Raw genomic sequence first — 19,458 nt, forward strand, 5'->3', positions numbered from 1 at the left:
CACAACAGACTGCAGATCTTCTTCCTGGCAGAGTTTATTGGAGAGGAAGAACACACAAACTCTCCCACACACCCACTTCACCTAAAATGTCAAGCAAAACTGTGATTGACTATCTAGGGATCCCCACAACACATTTTTTTATAGAGTGAAATCTAAAATCGAGTGTACATTTTTTCATGTAGTTGGCTACAATATCAGCTAAGATGACAGAAATACTGGTTTCTAATGAGTTTCTAATGAGGTGATGGAGAGAAATGGAACTCTAGAGACCTCTGGTCTGAATCGGGTAACCGGTAAAGCTGACAACAAGTAGAAGTTGTGCACCCGAATCCGGCACAGCTCTTTATTTTTCTTATTGAATCAAACGGCAAGTTTTTTTTTTCTCCTCGTCGATCCATTTTTAGCTACTACCCCACTGCTGCATGAACACACTGCATGGTATATCACTAGAAACCTTTTGGACTGCCGAGTTGCTACATTCATGCCAAGTTATCGCCACATTCACAACAACGAACGCTAGCGAGCCAGGACCCTTAGAGAGGCACACAAATGAAAACGCAGCGCAAGCTAATGTTTAGCGCTCGCTTAAACCCAAGCCTGAGTCTTCACAACACAATAACAGAAGGGGGAAATGGAGAGAAAAGAGAGAAAAACACCACAGAATGATTGGCAGAAAAAGTGCTGAGAAAGTCAGCCTCATGCGCCACGTTTTAGAAACCAAGGAACAAGAGAGGATTTGCCTGCTACACCTAGATAGTGTGTCCTCCCTCGCTCTCAGCCAGGTATTCTGGGCATGAATGGCTGTCAGTTTGGATTTGGGAGCTCAGCGTTGAGGCGGGAGAATGGAGTCTGACTGGAGTGGTGGGGGTCTTTGTGCCTGGCTCTACCTGTGGAGGAGAGCGCTGGAAGCAGCAGTCAGCTGGCAGACCCCTCTCAGAGCGCTAGCTAGCTCCATGCTAACTAGTAACTAACATGTGATATTGAGAGCTGTAGGCAGGAAGCAGACCCCTCTCAGAGCGCTAGCTAGCTCCATGCTAACTAGTAACTAACATGTGATATTGAGAGCTGTAGGCAGGTAGCAGTTCCCCCTCAACACGTTAGCTTCATAATAACTCGTACAGTAACACTAGCCTAACATCTCTAAGTATAGTGGTTCCCACTGTACTTGAGAAGAATAATGAGACCTACTGGTAAAATGATGGGGTACTTCAGGGGTACTCTGGGAAGAGCAGAATTCAGTTGGTGACTCAGTGCCACTGACTCAGTAGTCCTCTTTGACAGCGCTAACCAGCTCCATGCTAACTAGAAAACACTAGCCATTGAGGGAAAGGGTAGTTAGCTTAGCCATGGTGTCATGGAAAAGGTGAGAACCAGTGGGGGGCAGATGGCGACAGGCTGGCGGGGAGTGAATGTTTACGAGGATGGTTTGAAACGGCACGCGTTGAGGAGAGGAGCGTGTATCAGGGGTGAATGATTTGAATGGGTGCCGCTTGAGCTGGGGAGTGTACTGACCTAGTTTCACTCGTGCGCACACACACACACACACACACACACACACACACACACACACACACACACACACACACACACGCACACACACAAACACACAAACACAACCTTGGGGAAGTAAACACTCTGGCACAGTGGCAGGTATCTAAATTCAATGACAACAGAGCAACAGAGTGAGCCAACTGTGTGTCTGCTAATATATATTTATATTACTAATCTAAAAACGCAGTGAAATATGATGTCCATACATATACTAATGTACAAAAATGTGTTGTATGCACACCTATTGTATATTAATGAATATTACATTAAAAATAGTTTTGCTGACCAGCATTTTGCTCCTGTTTTAACCATAGCAACTCAGAGGATCCATTCTTCCCCAGAGCCACGACGCCTGTGTCCTAGCGATCTTACATGTGAACTTTTGACCCCATAGTCACATGATCAATGGCCTTTTCACCTCAGCGCACCTCTGCTTTTTGAAGACCAACACCTCCTAGTCGTCTACTCCCACTGGATAGGCAGCTAATAGCCAGGTAATAGACTTCAGCAGGCTATTGGATTACCTATAGTGAGTCATTTCAGCTTCGTCATCAAATATAAAGGGCAAACTGACAAAGTCAGTCAACATTTTTTTTTAAATGCATGTTTTGATAAAAATGTGGGTGTTTCTACATAAGGGGATTTAAACTACTATATTTATATCTTACTCTCTACCCCTGCATCAAGATATAGAGTTGTAAGCCCAGTCATCGTTACTATAAGCCAAAGCATTCATCATTGTGGATCTGGTTACAAACCATTCTTGTCTTTTATAAAGTAAAGGACAGAAGTACAATAGGTCCGACTAGCAGCCCAGCTGTTGTTTAGGTGCAACTTCTCCTTTTTAAAGGATTAACCGGTGAGACACTAAACACCTGCTTTTCAGCCTGGAATTAGTCATTAAAACGCCACATTTTCAGCTTCTCACACACACACACACACACACACACACACACACACACACACACACACACACACACACACACACACACACACACACACACACACACACACACACACACACACACACACACACACACACACACACACACACACACACACACACACACACACACACACACACACGGCTAGTCTCCTCAGATCTGAATGAAAACAAAGCTATTCTAAAAGGCGTAATCCCCTCGGAACAAATGGCTATTCTCCACTCATGTATGACTAGGCCTGCGTCCTAAATGACTCCCTATCCTCTTTATAGTGTATTACCTTTTAACAAGGCCCCTGAGGCTCTGGTCAAAATTAGTGCACTATATTGAGAATAGGTTGCCATTTGCAATGCGCACGAGGGAACACTTCAGCCAGCCTTTCCAGGATCAACCCAATCACAAGAAAAGCTCCGCCCCTATTGGTTACTTTTGTGAGACGCTTTTGTAGAGACGTAAGGCAAACCAAAACAATGACCGTGTTAAAACATGGTCCCTAACAACGGTCGGACCTTTCTCTCAACCACCCCTTAAGAAATGGTAATCGCCTTACATTGTCATGATATATTCAAATCCTGATTGTAAAGAAAGAAACTGCATGGGCCCGAGCCCAACACATGTAGCCTCGAGAGCACAATTCATTCATCTGACACCACACTTGAAATAGATGCAGAATGACAACAAAATGAACACAACACAGTTAGAATTCAATTCCATTTTATGTGGCTCTTGAAAATAATGGACTAGTACAGTATTTCCTTTGTGTATCAGAGACTAATTTTAGACTTAGTGGTAGCTATGTTTCCATCAGACCAATCGTCACTCTTTACACTACAAGGCCTATCTCGAATGAGCCAATCGTAGTGTCTCTCTTCCAGCATGGCGAGAGATAGCGCGAGATCAACAGAGATCACCGACTCATGAATAGCACCCCAATATGTAATTGCATTAAACCATTACAATGCTCAAACGCTTCTGTGGTCTGAACATGGTCTATACACAGGAACACAAAGAGAACGCAACACTCCGGTGGGCGACTAGCCTAGCATTCGTTCACACCTCTTTCCAGATCTCCTGCCATATCAGAGATAGGAAATAACCAAAGCCAGGCTTGGTGCGCCGTGGACTTTTATGAAGTCAAAGAATCTCGGTGAAACGTCTATGAAACTGTCATATCCCATCATTCTTATAGTACAGAACGAAGACCCTGTCTGTGTATAGGGCTCACATGAAGGGTGGCGTGCGATTTAATAGCAGTTGAAGCGTCCCTCTCTCCACCAAGGCGCCCATCTTGATTCCTCTTTTCTTGGTGGCGGAAAAGGGGGATGAGGAGGAGGGATGGGAGGTGGGGGGGTCACTTGCTTTTTTCGTCCCCTTTCATCTCAAAGATAGGTGCGTGTCGGGGGGCAGAGGGGGAGGAGGTCGGGGCTCTGGATCGATTTGATATTTGGATGCATTGTTTGATGACGGGGAGCTCAAAGCCGAGAACGTCCCTCTGAAGTCTCTCCTAACGGGAGACATGAAAAGTCTCACCTGGTTCCCCGAGCAAAACTGAGGGTCTATGTACTGGGGTGGGGAGATTGGGCAGACAGACAGACGCCACACCAACTGAGGCATTTTTTTCACTGTAGCTCCCTTGAATTTTCTCATTTTAGAGCTCAATCCTTGTCTGCATTACCTATCAATAATTCTAAATCAAAACATGTATTTCCAATATTTTCAATACAGAATAGCAAGATTGTCAACACTTAGTTCCTAGTCAAGACTTAGTTCCTAGTCAATCCACTCCGTTTCATTTAATCACCATTTCAGTTTGTCTTTATAAAACAATGTCATCATATCATCACTGGTACCCCCACTCTAGAGCTGGGACGATAAACCGAAAATGATCGACACTGACCAAACCAACCACTTATCGTGGACATTTGGCTGATATCGTTCATTAGGATAAATAACCTTCGAGGGCCCAACTAGAGAAATGTGTTAAATGCTAATATGGATGACTGTTAAATGGGACAATTGATAGCTACAACATCCAAAGTAGTAGTAAAAGCAGTTACGGGTAATATAAATGTCCAAAAATAACTTTGGTGTGCGTTAATGTTGTACACGCATCGCTCAATTGGTCTTTATCATGAGAATTCAGTCGATTTGCCGTAATATGGATTTTTGTCCATATCGGCCCAGCTCTACTCCACTCCTTGTCTTAACACTAGTGTAAATCTAATGTCCTTAATGTGTGTGTGTGTATATCCCCAGGAGAAAATAACAGCCTTCCCTTCCATCACCACCAGACTAGCCCCAGATGAAAATGATGATCAAAGGAAGTAGAGGCGAGAGGAGGGAGGAGAGGAGAACAGAGTGTAGCTCATCAGATGAACAAACACACTCTTGCTGGATATCTTTATGGGTTTCATCACCCTGCATCAAGTGACTCTCCGCCGAGCACAGCTAAACAAAAGAGCTGTTTTCGTCTTCATGAGAAAGAAAGAATATCTTTCCCTTTAAATGAGGTCATCTGTTCCAATAATAGACGGCTGGTATATTGCGATGTTTGTCATTTCTAGTGGTTACAGAACACTAATCAGAATCAGGTAGCCATCATCACTTCAGAAGAGGCAAAGATTCACATCATTTCAGCATCGTTCCCCAACAAAACATGACCCAGGACCCAAGACCTGCTGCTAAGTGCCGTGGTGTGTGTTGCATACTGTAGCAGTGGTATGGCCCAGACCCATAGCAAGAGAGCGGAGAGAGAAAGAGAGAGGCAGTAGTCCCATTCTACTCTGCTTTCCTCTTCTCTCTGTGACCCGCAGCCATGCAGACTATCTCTCCAGCCGCGCTCCTCTCTCCAGCCACGGCAAATTGGGTGCCCGGGGTGCGAGCCTGGGCCAAGCCTGGCATTTGGGGGCCATCCGAGGCGCCAGGCATGAGGGGTAGAGATATGGCACTGAAGGGGGACGGAGGGAGCAGCGGGTCGGTGGTGAGGGGGCGACACCAGGCACGAGCCCCAACACAAAGGGAACAGGGCTCGTTAGAGAGACGAAGCTAGCTAGAGCTCCATGGCAATCACTGCCTGCCTCTCTCCCCCTCCCTCTCTCCCTCCGCTCGCCTCAGTCATAAATATGGCTACATCTGCAAGTGTAATCACTCCATTGTGGCCCGATTTTCTGCTCTGCTGGACGGCGGCATGGCGGCCTGCTTTTCAGCACCTCTCCCTCGCCTTACTTCCTTCCCTCCCATGTCCGTGACCCAGTGGTGACTTCTCCTGGCTGGCTGGCGAAGGCCAGTCAGTGAGTCTCTGAGATTACAGACACGCAGTCAGTCACTCAGGTAACAGAGTTACTAATCTGGCCCTGTTGAATTACACATAATTGCCTCGGCACTGTGATTGATTTCAGCCCTGGAAAGGAAAAGACGACCCCCCCCCTCTCCTCTCTTCCCCTCCGACATGCATACACCCCTCCTCCCTCTCTCCCCTTCTCCGGCGCTCCAGCGTGAGCAGCAGCCAAGACTCTCCAGCTAGTAGGAGGCTTTGAAGAGATCAAAGCCGAGGCCGGGAGCAGTTGTGCACCCTGGGAATACGGATACGGGGAGGCTCTCTACTCCTCAGACCTATTTTCCAGCGTCATGTCGGATTGCAGCTGTATTGCATTTTGCCAGTTCTCTTAATGCTCTTGGTTTTTACTTTGACATCAGTGATCCCCCCCCCCCCCTGTAGGTTTCTTCAAAAACAAGGGGGAGGAAAAAGAGAGGGAGTGGGGGAGAGGGAGAAGGCAGGAGAGAGGGGAAAGGGAAATGGGGGGGATGGAAAAGGAGGGAGAGAAAGAGATCTACGGCTGATGTTTTCTCTTCACAACTCCATAACAGGGCAGTTGAAATGAGAAGGGGGGAGAATGCTGCATTTGTTTTCAATTCCGAGGCCGATATCAAAGGAGCGGCAAACTTTTATGGGTTTCCCAAAAATTAAAGACCATTCAAAGAGCTGTTTTTTAATTTTATTTTTTATAGCCAAGACCACACAAAATGAATTGACAGCAAACCCCTCCTCCTGTCCACCCCAGCTCTGCAAGCTCCAACAGAAAGGAAAGAGAAAGGGGGATACCTAGTCAGTTGAATGCATTTTGAATGCATTATAATGAAATATGTCTGCGCACGCGCTCGGTCGCTCTCACACTCCAGCCAGTATATGTACAGTGTATGTACAGTATATGTTGGAAATAGTTAAGAAGGGAGAAATAAATGACGCATTCGTTGTGCGCTAGCAAAAGCAAAAATACAAAAAGAAGGGGGGAAAAGAGAGCTATATCCATCTATCCATTTAACAGCTTGTACAGTAACTATACCGGCCCTATACCCAACCTTCTACACTGAGGAGCATTCATCTTTCAGTGCTGTCAGATACACACACACACAGAGCATGTGAGTCTCTTTAGCTCTCACACCCACCACAGCACACACAAAGAAATAATGAGCTTCTGAAAAATATAAAGGAGGGAAAAAAACAAGAGTAAGTTGACGGTAACAGAGCGGCTATTGATCAAGGCCGTCACACTAGGACAAGTCAGAGCTGTTTGCTGCTTCTCTCTGAAGTACGGAGCGCTGGGAGGAGTTACACTCAGTGTTTCACCCCTGCAGCTCCCATTGTCCCGGTCACAGTTACTGCCTGAACTACATGGCACAAAGCACCAAATATAGACCTGGTTTTCACTAAACTAAAAAAGGGATGATTTTATGATAATGTTGCGACAGTGAAGAACTATTTGGGGACTAAATAAAACGAATGGCATCAAAAGGGTTTCAGCTACACCACTTCAAAAGCCTCCCCATTCATCTCCAGTTGAAGCGCGTCAATGTGGAAAAACAACAGTGTTTTGCTTGGCGTCTTGGCTTTGTGGTGGAGCCAGTCTTATCAGCAGTGTTTAGGTGGTGGAGGGAGGCTAGGAGTCGGGCTCTGGTCCCTGTGTGCCGAACTGAGCTCCCACAGAGTGGCTTCAACAGGAGCCACGCAGCCTGGGGAGTGGAGGGACTTTCGCCGGGGGCCCTTCTGCGGACCCGGGAGTCAAAACAACAAGCTGGAGTGACGACAACCGACGCCCCACGGAGACAACGAAAAAAGCCACTATCCTCTCTAACCTTCCACTCCCACCCACCCACCCAACACACCCCAACTCAAGCACACGCCTGTCCCCTCCTTTCCGTATCCCCTGGTGGTCATGAGGCGGTGAGAGTGAGGCCCCACTCAGCAGGTGCTGTGGCTGGGGCCCGGCCTCGCCTGTGCAGGCTGGCTGGCTCCATGGAGCAGAGACGGGCTAGAGTGTTCATCCATCACCGTGTTCATCCATCATCTCGTTCATCCCTCAGTAGGATGGATGAACGAGGGAGAAGAGAGGAGGGCTAGAGTGTTGTGATGTCCTCGGCTATGATGACAGTCTCGTTTTGGTGAGAGCATGAGAGAGCACATGAAAACAAACACTCACAAATATGCACACACACACACACACACACACACGCACACACGCACACACACACACACACACACACAATACGATAGATGTTTTACCATATTCCCACAATGCTCTGTTACAAGTTTCAAGTTAAAAAAACATGACACACTGTCCATATAGTCAAAACATGAGCGACCAACATACACAGTCCCACAGTCCGTCAGCGTCGTAACACAAATTCACACCACGTTATGTGAACACTTGGTGCATCCTGCCTGGACTTATTTTGTCTTCTCATCTTACAGGGAGAGAAAGGGGAAAAAACACCAGTCGTTTCAATTTAGGGAGAGGATAATTCCTCCCAGCTCCACTTAACAAGATGAAAGACTTTGATAAGGGGATTGCAACCACATGGAATCATTACCGTGGAGGGAACGCCATATGGAATAAATGTGTCGACCAGCCTCCTCGCCATGTACCATACAGTACAGTAGTTTGACGCACGCTCCGTGTCAATGATACTGTTTATAAAGAGCTGAGACCCAGAAGCACACAAAGGGTGGGAGGACGCTGGAGCTTTCTGTGAGGTCTGCACAGTGTGACAGACAGACACACACACACACACACACACCATGCTCTTTGTCAGACCTGCACAGCAGATGACATCAATGCTGCAATAATCCTCTGGTGATCCTTGAAATTTAACCCCCCCCCTTCCACAAAAATGTTTTTTAAAAACTTCAAATAATTGACTGTTTTCAAAATGTCATATTTGGTCACAAAATATAGTAATATTGTTTGTAGGCCAATTTTAGGCAACGACATCCAGCGGCAGACTCACACATCAAATAGATCCCAGCTGCTTCACAAATCACAACAAAACGCTCTGCTCGATTCAGCGCCTCGAACCGCTTTACAACCCCGCAGTCGTGGATAAAGAACTACACATGGCGCCGCACGTTACCGCAGACTACACTGCGTGTGGACATGAAGGGCTCCTGGGAAATGTAGTATTCTCATAACAGGGATCGGTGCTGAATGGGGCCAGGGTTTGAGACTGTGAGGACAGATACACATGGCACTGGGGATGACGAGGGGTACGTCTCAAATGGCACCCTATTATTAGTGTGCTACTTTTGACTAGTCCTATGGGGCCTGGTCTAAAGTAGTGCACTATATAGGGAATAGGGTTCCATTTGGGACGTAAGCGAGAAAAGGGGTGCGCGGTCAATCCCGTTAGGTAAGCCCGGGTTAGTGATTCCACACGGCCGCGCAATGCCGCCAAGGAGATCCGTCACGTTCTCGCTGACATCAAAGGGGAACCGCAGTCTCCCCCCACGGGCTCTCACACACGACAAGGACCCGCCACCGAGGGGGAAGACAGGGGGAGGGAGGTATGGCCTGGGAGGGGCAGCAAATGGTTCGCTCAGCTCTCTGCACACCAAAAGCCCAGCTTAAAATCAGCTATGGCGATTCCATCTTCCCCGACTGCTGCACTGACAGGCTGGGGACTGGATGTTTGGAGAGCCTGGACTTATGCTCGGAACGAGCTAGTGGATTCAAAGTTATAGTTCTAAAGTAAGGTAGTGTGTGAAAATGGCTTCCACCGTTACAGGCTTGGTGGTTACAAGTTAAAAGTTGTCATGCTCAAATTCAGATGTTTGATGAGAAGGTGACAGAAGTTTAAACTATGACTGGATCCAGAGAGGAGCATTCTATTAAACCACAGTAATCCTGAAGCTATACATCTGCTACAACGACTCAAATAGCATTTCTCATTGACTCCAGTGCACAAGTTCTACATACACTTTCTACAGTCAGAAAACAGAGCGGTCGAGTTAACGCACATACAGGAATGTGTTAGCTCGATAAGTCCGAGGTTTTAGCCAGAGAGATGTGAGAGCTTGACTCCAAGCTGCCAGCCCATCCAGACATCGAGCGTGGTCTTCACAAAGACTTAACAGAGGCCAGAGTAGGGAACACAATCCCCCTTCTCTTCCCAGAGTTCTGTACAGTCCGGCCCTCTGGCCATGGGAGCTGGAAATATGAGCCATCACACACGCACAGTCACTTTAAATAATCCAATATGCAACAGTCAAACCTCACACGACCCTATATGTGAAGACTCGAAGAACACACACACACACACACACACGAGAACACGTCACTACAGTTCTCACTGACATCAATATACAGTATAACTGTAGATAACACTTTAAACAAAATAGTAAATGTATTTACTTCACTGGGCTTCTGGGTAGACTAAATAGTGGCAGGCAGGGTTTTCAATGGATTCCTCTGGAACAAACCACACCAACCAAGAGCCAACATATACTGCTACAAAGTGTAACCTCTGTATTGACAATGACATGGCCAAGTAGAAAACACTAATATGACACAACCCTCACTTTATATGTTATAATAAAGAGCAGAATAATAATAATAATAATGAGGCATTCATTTTCATTTCACCATGTAAACTTTAGACCTAGGGCGGCAGGTAGTCTAGTGGTTAAAGCGTTGGGCCAGTAATCGAAAGGTTGCTGGATCGAATCTCTGAGCTGACAATGTAAAAATCTGTTGTTCTGCCCCTGAACAAGGCAGTTAAACCCACTGTTCCCCGGTAGGCCGTCATTGTAAATAAGAGTTTGTTCTTAACTGAGTTGCCTAGTTAAATAAATAAATAAAAAAGACCTCAACTGCAGTCTAAACCTGGACTACCACCTCCAGAAATGAAGGGATATCTAACATCCAACTGAGATCCTCTCGTCCTTCCACAGAACTTTATTGAATCAACTGCACAGAGACAATCTCCATATGTGCTACTGGTCGTGGTGACTCCACCACACTAACCCTATGCGCAGCTGAACTCCTCAAACCAAGGACTTCCATTCCTTCTCCTTTTAAAGATCTAGTACAACTCCTTAGAGGTCCTACAGCTCACGCCTTGCTTCCCTCCCAAAAATCTGCTGACAATCAGCAACTCTGAACAGCTCTGTCAGTTGGGCCTCATGCACAGGAATGCCATGGCCAATGAAAATCAATCTAAACTGTAGAGGGGGATGGAGGGAGGGAGGGAGGAGGGAAGAAAGGGAGAGAACGTGCCTTTGATCTGGGTGAAAACTGATCCTAGGCCTGCAGATACTGTGGCTGCGGTGGCCGGCAGGCTTGATACAACAGCCAGGCAGCACACACATTTCACATCCAGCCAATCAACAGCCAGGCAGCACATACACGTTTCACATCCATCCAATCAACAGTCAGGCAGCACATACACGTTTCACATCAGACTAGAAGAGAAGACTTGTGTTCCAACTTCCATGACTGCACCGCCACCAACCGTATCCATTTTATTGGATAAGTGAGAGAAACGTACATAAAATCGACTAAGGATTTATTGAAGATGGGGAAATTTGGCAAAACAAAAAGTGGGCGGCAACCACGGAAATGAGTGTTTAAAACGGTCCAGGCAGCGAGAGGAGGGGCCAAATAACAGGAGTAATTTCTTTATTTAAAGAAGGTTGGGTGGAAGCCCCTCAGTCCTTGAGAAGGTATCCATTCCATAAGTATCCAAAACAATTATATTGGAGCGGAAAATTGTCTGAAAAAATATCTACGGTCGAGGACTCCTATACAAGAGCAAAGTGGGTACCGCTGCCACGAGATGAGAACACCATTCACTTTGTATTGTCAGACATATTCACACAGTCGCTAAACAGACTTCAAACCCTTCAAGTGAATTTCATGATGAAACCAAGTCAGACACACAGGCAGACATAAGCCAGAGTCTTTGGTCCTTGAACAATGCGTGCATGTCTGTGTCCTGTAGTCTATGTGCTAGCAGGGTGCGGGGACAGGCTTTGGGAGGCACCGAGCCATAGCGAGACTGGGTGTATTCACCACACACAACTCCACCCCACACACACACACACACACACCAAACAGGATTAGGGTGGACAGCTGCTGGCATGCCCTGGCGTTTTGCGTCTGTCTTGCTGCTAATGTTCAAAAAGAGACAGACACAGGAAGCCAGCCACCAGGCCTACAGCCTGAAATTAATACTGTTATGTTATAGGGACTACAAGCATGGTGACATACGGCAACCCTGGCTATTTCCGCAAACTCCCTCTTCAGATGGGATGTTGCCGTTAGGCCTCCGCGACCATGTCAGCGTAACCGCTGGGCTTACTGTCCATATGTAAACAGACATTGATTCAGTTAACAAGACGCGAGAAATCATACATCATATACATGTCGTTCATCTGCTGGAAAGTATGAGAGGCATGTGGGGGAGACTAGATCACGTGGTTGCCAAGGGGACAGATCATCACAACATTACAGGGGCATGTTATATACGGCTATCACAAACCGGCTACATCACACTAGGAAGGCGGTCGAAGAGAGGCAAAGAACATTCTAGAGTTGAAACGATGTTAGAAAAGATTAATGGAAATGTTCATATACAGGTATATTTGAAAATAAATCCCAGGTTAAGCTCTTTTTTAGGGGTTTAGACCTGGTTAAGTATTTAAGATCGAATCAAACTTGACGCAGTGAAAATGCACAAACTTGACAGATGGGTGGAAGTGATTGATTGATGGAGGTATAGTGAAACTGGACTCACCGTTCTGGGCATGGGCGGCGACAGGGAGCCGTTGTTCATGTAGGAGTCGTTGTTCATATTAGTCATCATGATGTAACCTGGGTATCCAGAGTACGGATGACCTTTGTTGTACATGTCTAGGTGTTTCCCTGGAAACGGGCCCAAGAGACAGAAAAGTGTGAACTTGAGGCTTGGTGCAAATCGTACATTTACGATCATTAAATGGAAGATTTGTTAGAGAACTTGAGTCAAGCACATTCATCTCCATTTGGATTTGGATCCATTATATAGAATAGCATCTCTAAGCAACAGTCTGATCAAGTAACATAACAGCAATATTCACCGCCATCATAACTTCAGCAGTTCAGAGTCATTGGGGAAATCTCCTCGAGTTTATAGCCTATTAATACAGTTACATGTGAATGGTCATTGCCAAGTTACAGTTTCTAACAGCACTGGGTCAGTCTAGCACTGTGACCATCGCATCATCGCTCCATGCATGCCTCTTGATGGCGTAATGATATCGCTGTCGACCGCTGTGACCCGGCGCCCCCCGTTTCACCAGTCTTTTGTCTCTCATGTCTTGGAGAAAGGGGAGAGGAGGGCTGCACTATACAGAGCAACAATGGCGTCCCTCCGTGCCAATTAGCGTCAATTAGGAGGAACATACAGACTGTGTCAAAACAAGAGACGCCCCTACTGTTCCCCACGCCTCTGACCTAAAGAGAGAGCATTTGTTCGGGTCCGTCCCCCTGCCTGAATAGAAACTCGCGACAAACTATTTGGTGGCTGTTGGTTGTCGCTTTCTGGGGAGGGGGGTGGTGTGTGTGTCTGGTAGATTGATAGCAACATGGGCTTGTTGTGGGGAAAGGGAGTGTTTGGTTTGAGGGGTCCTATTCAGGGCTGCTGGGGGAACAAAGAAGAGCCACTCTTAACAGAACAGAGCTCCAATCATGACCCGCAGCTCTATCTGGGGTCAGAATACAGCCTGGACCAAATAAAGACATCAAACGGGTCTGGTGCTGTCGCACAGCAGCAACATGTTGTACAGGACAAAACACACAGACACAGAGAGACAAAGAGAGAGATACAGCGACAGAGAGTGTGTGTACAAAATAAAATACAAATATGCCAAGGAGAATATTAAGTGTCACTCACTACTAGTATCAGAGAGCCACATGCTTAAGTCACTGCCTATCTTCACAGGTTTTTATTCATGTCAACGTAACAATTTAAATGCATCAGTATTGCATCTTTCTGATGACCAGGCAAGGGGCCGCAGCCATTGGGATTGTTCAACAATTCTCTGCATAAATAATAACATTTCCTACGGACCACAAAAGACTTACATATAGAACTTTATTCCCCATTCAGTTTGTCCATGCCCTGACTAGAATCAATTCAGATATCATCTCTGCATCAGAATGAACTGGGGTCAGATAAGAAAAAGGACCATAGTGTGACTGATCGGTTCTGAACAGAAAATTAAGTGGGTAGAAGCTTTTCCTGTCTACCATCTTTCTTTCCTTTAAAAATCAAATAAAAATCTCTCAATAATCAAGCCTCCAGAAACTGATTTTAATGTTGTGCCGTTATCTTGGCTCAATGTGACCCATATATAACTGCAGATCTCTAAAACATGCTGATAACTGACAGGATAATATTTAATGTGATGTGTGTCACTTACCATCATCGTGATGGTCTCTGTGTTTTTCATGATATGAGTCTTGGGATATTTGGGATTGTCTAGTTCCCTGTGAGAGACGGAGACAGAAATTAGGTTATTAAATTCGTCAAAAAATTCAACAACACACACACACGCTGTTATGGCCTGTTCTTTCAGCTTGTCCCCGGATTTAAGAACACATACACAGTGAGGCGAGCGCGTTGGGGAGAGAAGGGTTGACGGAGCGGTCGGTATCAACCCCTCAACGAGCCACTTAATTAAGCTTTATGTCCTTAAGGAGCTTACAAATTAACTTGCATCAGTCTGCTTTCATTTTCACCAACCAATTTAACCAAAGCTCCAACCAAATTCAAAATCAAATGAATCACGGTAGCCTATGATGTTTTCCAATACAAACGTGCTCTGCACAAAATAACTGCGAAAATAGAGAAGAGGGGATGATGTGTACTGTGTAGTCGACTGCTTTTCCAAAATACCGTGAACCCCTCCACATGCATCTCCTTTCCCCCTCCCCCCTCGAATGGGAACGCGTAGAAAAGACCTCCTTTTGGAGTTCACTTCCCTGAGGGTGGCTTCCAGCAGAGTCACGGAACTTCACTGGATTCTCAATTAACATTCAACCTCCGTCTTATTTGCGTCTGTGACAGCTGTAACTATATGAGCTCGGCCCAGAGTCAGTAGGCACCCTAATTCCATTAACATTGGATAATGACAAATGGCAACAGCTAATTGCGCTAGGTTTACCTTTGTATACATACAGCATCCAGAGCTAGAGACTTAGTAACAGCTGCCTAGCTCAGATAAAACATATATATTCAGGCACAAAGTTAAACTTGCTATTGAATATGAAACTCACTGCACTGAGGAGGAATGTGACAATCACACAGCCTCAAACGATGTAAGCTACTCTTGTTACAGCTCTTATAAATGCATTAGATACATGATTGAGATAAAGGAATGACAGATTATTTAAATGCATAAGCAATGTGAACAAAATATCTACCAGTATTACCTTCAAACCTGTACTGTGGCAGTGACATTTCTTTCATATTTCAAATATGAATACGATCTATATCAAAACTAAATATTTCCATTAATCCCCCCCTCCCCCCCTCCCAATTTAATTCCGTCCTTTAACAATGTGTTGTCTCTCCATGAAATGGCCATAATCTCCACAAAACATACAGAAATGTGTTGGCCTTATTTCACATTGGGAATATGAGTGTCACTGTAATCTAGAGGTGCTACATTTTGTCAGGTGTGGTTTTCCTTCGAAGATGCTTTCATCTGGATTTCCCTTTGAAAAAACAAACATTTGTTTTATATCAAATACGATTTGATCTGTCCAAAAACGCTTTAATATTTTATATTATTCATAGTCTATATTATCCAACCTGGTGAAACATTGTTTAATTAAATCACCTAACCCATAGCAATATTGCTATTGTTACTGTAATAATTATAAGTAGGCATAGTTATCATTTTACTAATATTGTTTTTTTTTATCAAGACAATGATTGTTATACCAATCATATTACTACTACTACTAATAATAATAATAATAACTATAATAATAATAATTCAATAGTGCTAATTTAATATTGCAATAGGCCTAACAAAATAATTCAAAATGTATTCACGAATTCATCACCTATAGTGCAATATTTAATTTAAAATTTCAAATAACCTCGTAAAAACTGTACAACAAGTTCTCTGAATTGCAGAAAAATATTATCTCACATTAAATTGTTCTGTATGTTTTGACCTTTGGTATAATTCGTCAACAATGTTTTGAAAAGCTCTGCAGCCACGTGCAGCAGATTTATTTATGAGCCTCTGTTTACAACTGATTACAAACAGAACATGGCTACTATTTACACATTAAAATAGTCATATTATACACATATAATATTAGGCTACACATCGCCTTGTTAATTATGACAAAACCAAACATACTTTGGGCAAATTTCCAGTCATTTTATCAGCTTTTCAGCTTTTATTTATTTAGCTTTCATAAAATGTCCAACTGACTTCCCTGAAATGGGGGCTATTATTTAGAGACAGGTGAACTTGAATTAATATGTTGTCGTTAGAAATTTGATGGACATTTATTTAGGCTAGCCTATATAAAGGCTTGGCAACATGTAACACTAGACTTAAGTACAAGAGAGGAAATACTCACATCATGATTGCTGTTTGGACTCGTCTCTGACTCATGTACTAAAGATGACTTGATATCTGCCAAGTCTCCCTCGTCTTCCTCTGAGTGACTGAGTTCTGCGAATATTTGTTCTTGGTCTCCCTCATCCTTGAACGGAATCATTTCGTCGGTGGCACAAAGCTCAGGGTCCCCGCCGCCACCACCACCTGCTAGTTGGGGCATTTTGATTCAGTCGAAGTACTCGCACTGTCCAAATTGGAGGAACTATCGAAATCCCCAAAAGGAAACCAAAAATGTTCCTTGAAGCGGCTTGAAGTGTTGCGCTCGGAACCCTGGAGGAAACTGCGTGCGATCACGTTTTTTGTTTTAGCTAAATTAACAGGAGATCCTTTTTTGTCGTTGTTTTTCAAAGTATTGTGGATTCTTACAATGATTCAGATTCTAAATATTCGAAATTGAAGATGTTATCGGCAAAAGCGGATGTGTAGTGCACGCTCAACCCGCGGCACTCGCCAGCTCGGCTCTTTAAAATGTCAGAAGTCAAAACCTCATCACGAGAGTCAGATGTGCCGTCAGATTTGGCAGAGGAGGGCACACACCCGGGAGCTCCGCTAACGGTCAAAGTGCATGTAGAAAAAAACCTCTGCTTATATTTCCTCGCTCTGGGGTCCTGTGAGAGTTGCAGTCCTTTCGTGAAGAAAAAATAAGGAAAAATATCATTTAAAAAATGCGTCTCTGAATCTCGTGCAGCCTGTTTGCCACAAGTAGAACACGATTTATTTTCCCCACTTAAACAATACTGCGTATCTATCCCTATTAAAATGAACATACATCCTTGAACTGAATAACGGCTAAATTAAAAGTAATAAACTATATAAAAGATCGAGGAGTGCGTTATAAACCGATACGCTGTGGACCGACTTTCAAACTGGAGCACCGCTCCGTAAGTAATGTAGCTCTCCTTTCCCGTCCTCTGTCTCCTCTCTCTGCCTTCTCTCTCGCAGCGACTGGGAGGATCGAGATGAAAGGGGAGCCGCCGCTGTGATTGACACCACACCGATTGATACTCCTAAGAGAGCGAGGGGTACGGAGATTTATACATACTGTAGCTCACAACAAATGGGTAGACAGGGAAGGAGTGGGGGCGGGTCGAAGCAGTGATGAAGCTGACGCCTATGCATATGATAGAGTAGGGCCTAAGAGGCTATAATAGACAGATTCACTACTATGACGTTAAAACAACAACAAAGAGCAAAGGGTGACGTTTGGATACTCAGAAATACTGTTGGGGATGGTGACCACTGTGGACTATGTGATTGAGGATAACTAATTCAAATGACATGGCAATGCATCACCTTTCTCCTACTTTTTAAACGTTCTAGGGAGCCCATGTATATCATAAACAGCCTATATATTTAATACTATGTGTATTTTAAGGTGGTTTAATTCGTGCGCAAACGTTCCTGAATCCATGATTTTAAAAAGCATGTTGGCACAAAGAATGTTACAGCCGAATCAATAGTACCATTGGTTTGTTTGTTTGCGCGCGCAAAAATAGCCCATATAGTAGCCTCGGCTATTTCCTAAAGTTGTCAATTGGTATTTTAAAGTACTTTGATAAACCAAACGTTTGTCTTTGGTCCACTAATCAGAGCGGTAAGTGAGAGGGCGTGCATAATTGATAGAAAATCGACTAATTTGGCTAAATTAGGGTCCATTGTTGTCGGATGTTCTTTCAATTACTTGGAACCTAATAGTACATTTAAAATATGTTACATAATGTTATCTCATATGAGATTTTCCAATCAACAAAACAATATTTTCGCCTAGTCATAAAACAAGACAACTATTTCCCCTTTACTTTGAGTTGAATAGATTGTCCCGTAACACATTTAGCCAATTGAACCATCATGGTGATATTCTCTTTTGTATATTTTGCAGTAGCTTTAACCGTGATGTTGTTCAGAGGAGAAACAGCGGTCTGTAAGTAGACTGCAAAGTATGTCGAGATTTTATTTCACTGGACGATGGAGAAATGTTGCAGTGTCTGGATAGAAATATAATGCATACTACTCGTGAACATGATGTATTGCATAGGGCATAACTCAGCCACAATGTTTCAATACACAGCCAGCAGGCAATCTGATTGTTTTGAATCGTTATTTTTACAGTTTGCGCAGTAGCCTTTATATTTCAAACAACAGCTCAGAGTTGTATAAAGCAAATTAATAACATGGGGCTTCTTCGAGTCGGAAATGTTTAATGAGAAAACAAAACAAGAAAGAGAGAAGAAGAAGAAAAACATAAAGTCATGTGTTGCTGCTGCGGCTCGCTGGTGTGTGGAGAGATTGCGTGAGAATAACTTTGGAGTAGAAGGCAGATCTTTATAAAGCACGGAGGTGGGGTTAGCGGGCGGAGCCGCAGCATCCTTTGATCTTTCTGGCGGCTGGCTCTTTCATCCCGGGTTTCCCCCCTCGCGCTCCCTTCGCCTTTGTGTGACTAAATTTGGTATGAGTCTGGAACCGGGCCAATATTTCCACGTGTGCGTTCATCCCAGCTGAGAGAGAAGGCAAGAGTTCTCTTCCGGGTAAGGAGACAGCGAAACAGATCAAAGGCTTTGTATTTGGAACGGAGTGTGGATTCGAAAGAGCCAAGACTGGCCGCATTCCAGCGTATAGCGGAAAACACACACACACACACACACATACACACGGACACATAGTGAGTTAATTAGAAAGATTTCACACATACAGACAGACCTGAATACAACCAAACCTTTCATTAAAAATCCACTAACGTTTTATTTCTTGTTTGAAACCCTGTGAATTTCCGTGTTTACAATCATCTGTCTCTCTTTCCCCGCTCTGCATTCCTTAGAAATTGCCGGTTCTACTTCCTTATAGAATACGGTTCTTTAATTCTATTAGTTTGTCCCAAAAAATCCCCTAACTTTTAACCGAAAATGTTCATATCCTGGCGTGAACCACTGCCAAAGAGAATGATGGATTTATTTTTTGGAATAGGCCTGCCTGCCATGTGCAATTAGATTTTTTCCCATTTTAAATCAG

General features: G+C 44.4%; 1 protein-coding gene across 14 annotated transcripts in view; it reads right to left on the reverse strand.

Moving 5' to 3' along the window:
• LOC129845919 (lymphoid enhancer-binding factor 1-like) overlaps positions 1–17,513 on the reverse strand; it is a 64,625-nt gene extending 47,112 nt beyond the window's left edge. For 4 of the 14 annotated variants that reach the window (XM_055913870.1, XM_055913868.1, XM_055913862.1 and 1 more), the window contains exons 1-3: positions 16,412–17,512; positions 14,230–14,296; positions 12,564–12,691 (exon numbers count right to left, since the gene is read on the reverse strand). In XM_055913870.1, the coding sequence (XP_055769845.1) occupies positions 12,564–12,691; positions 14,230–14,296; positions 16,412–16,612 (396 nt within the window). In that variant the 5' untranslated portion in view covers positions 16,613–17,512. Of the gene's footprint in view, positions 1–12,563; positions 12,692–14,229; positions 14,297–16,411 lie in introns of all 14 variants that reach the window. The other 10 variants (XM_055913867.1, XM_055913866.1, XM_055913865.1 and 7 more) reach the window with 4 other exon arrangements.
• Between the last annotated feature and the right edge of the window lie 1,945 nt (positions 17,514–19,458).

Source organism: Salvelinus fontinalis, unplaced genomic scaffold, assembly GCF_029448725.1.
Source record: "Salvelinus fontinalis isolate EN_2023a unplaced genomic scaffold, ASM2944872v1 scaffold_0403, whole genome shotgun sequence".
Lineage (NCBI taxonomy): Eukaryota > Metazoa > Chordata > Actinopteri > Salmoniformes > Salmonidae > Salvelinus > Salvelinus fontinalis.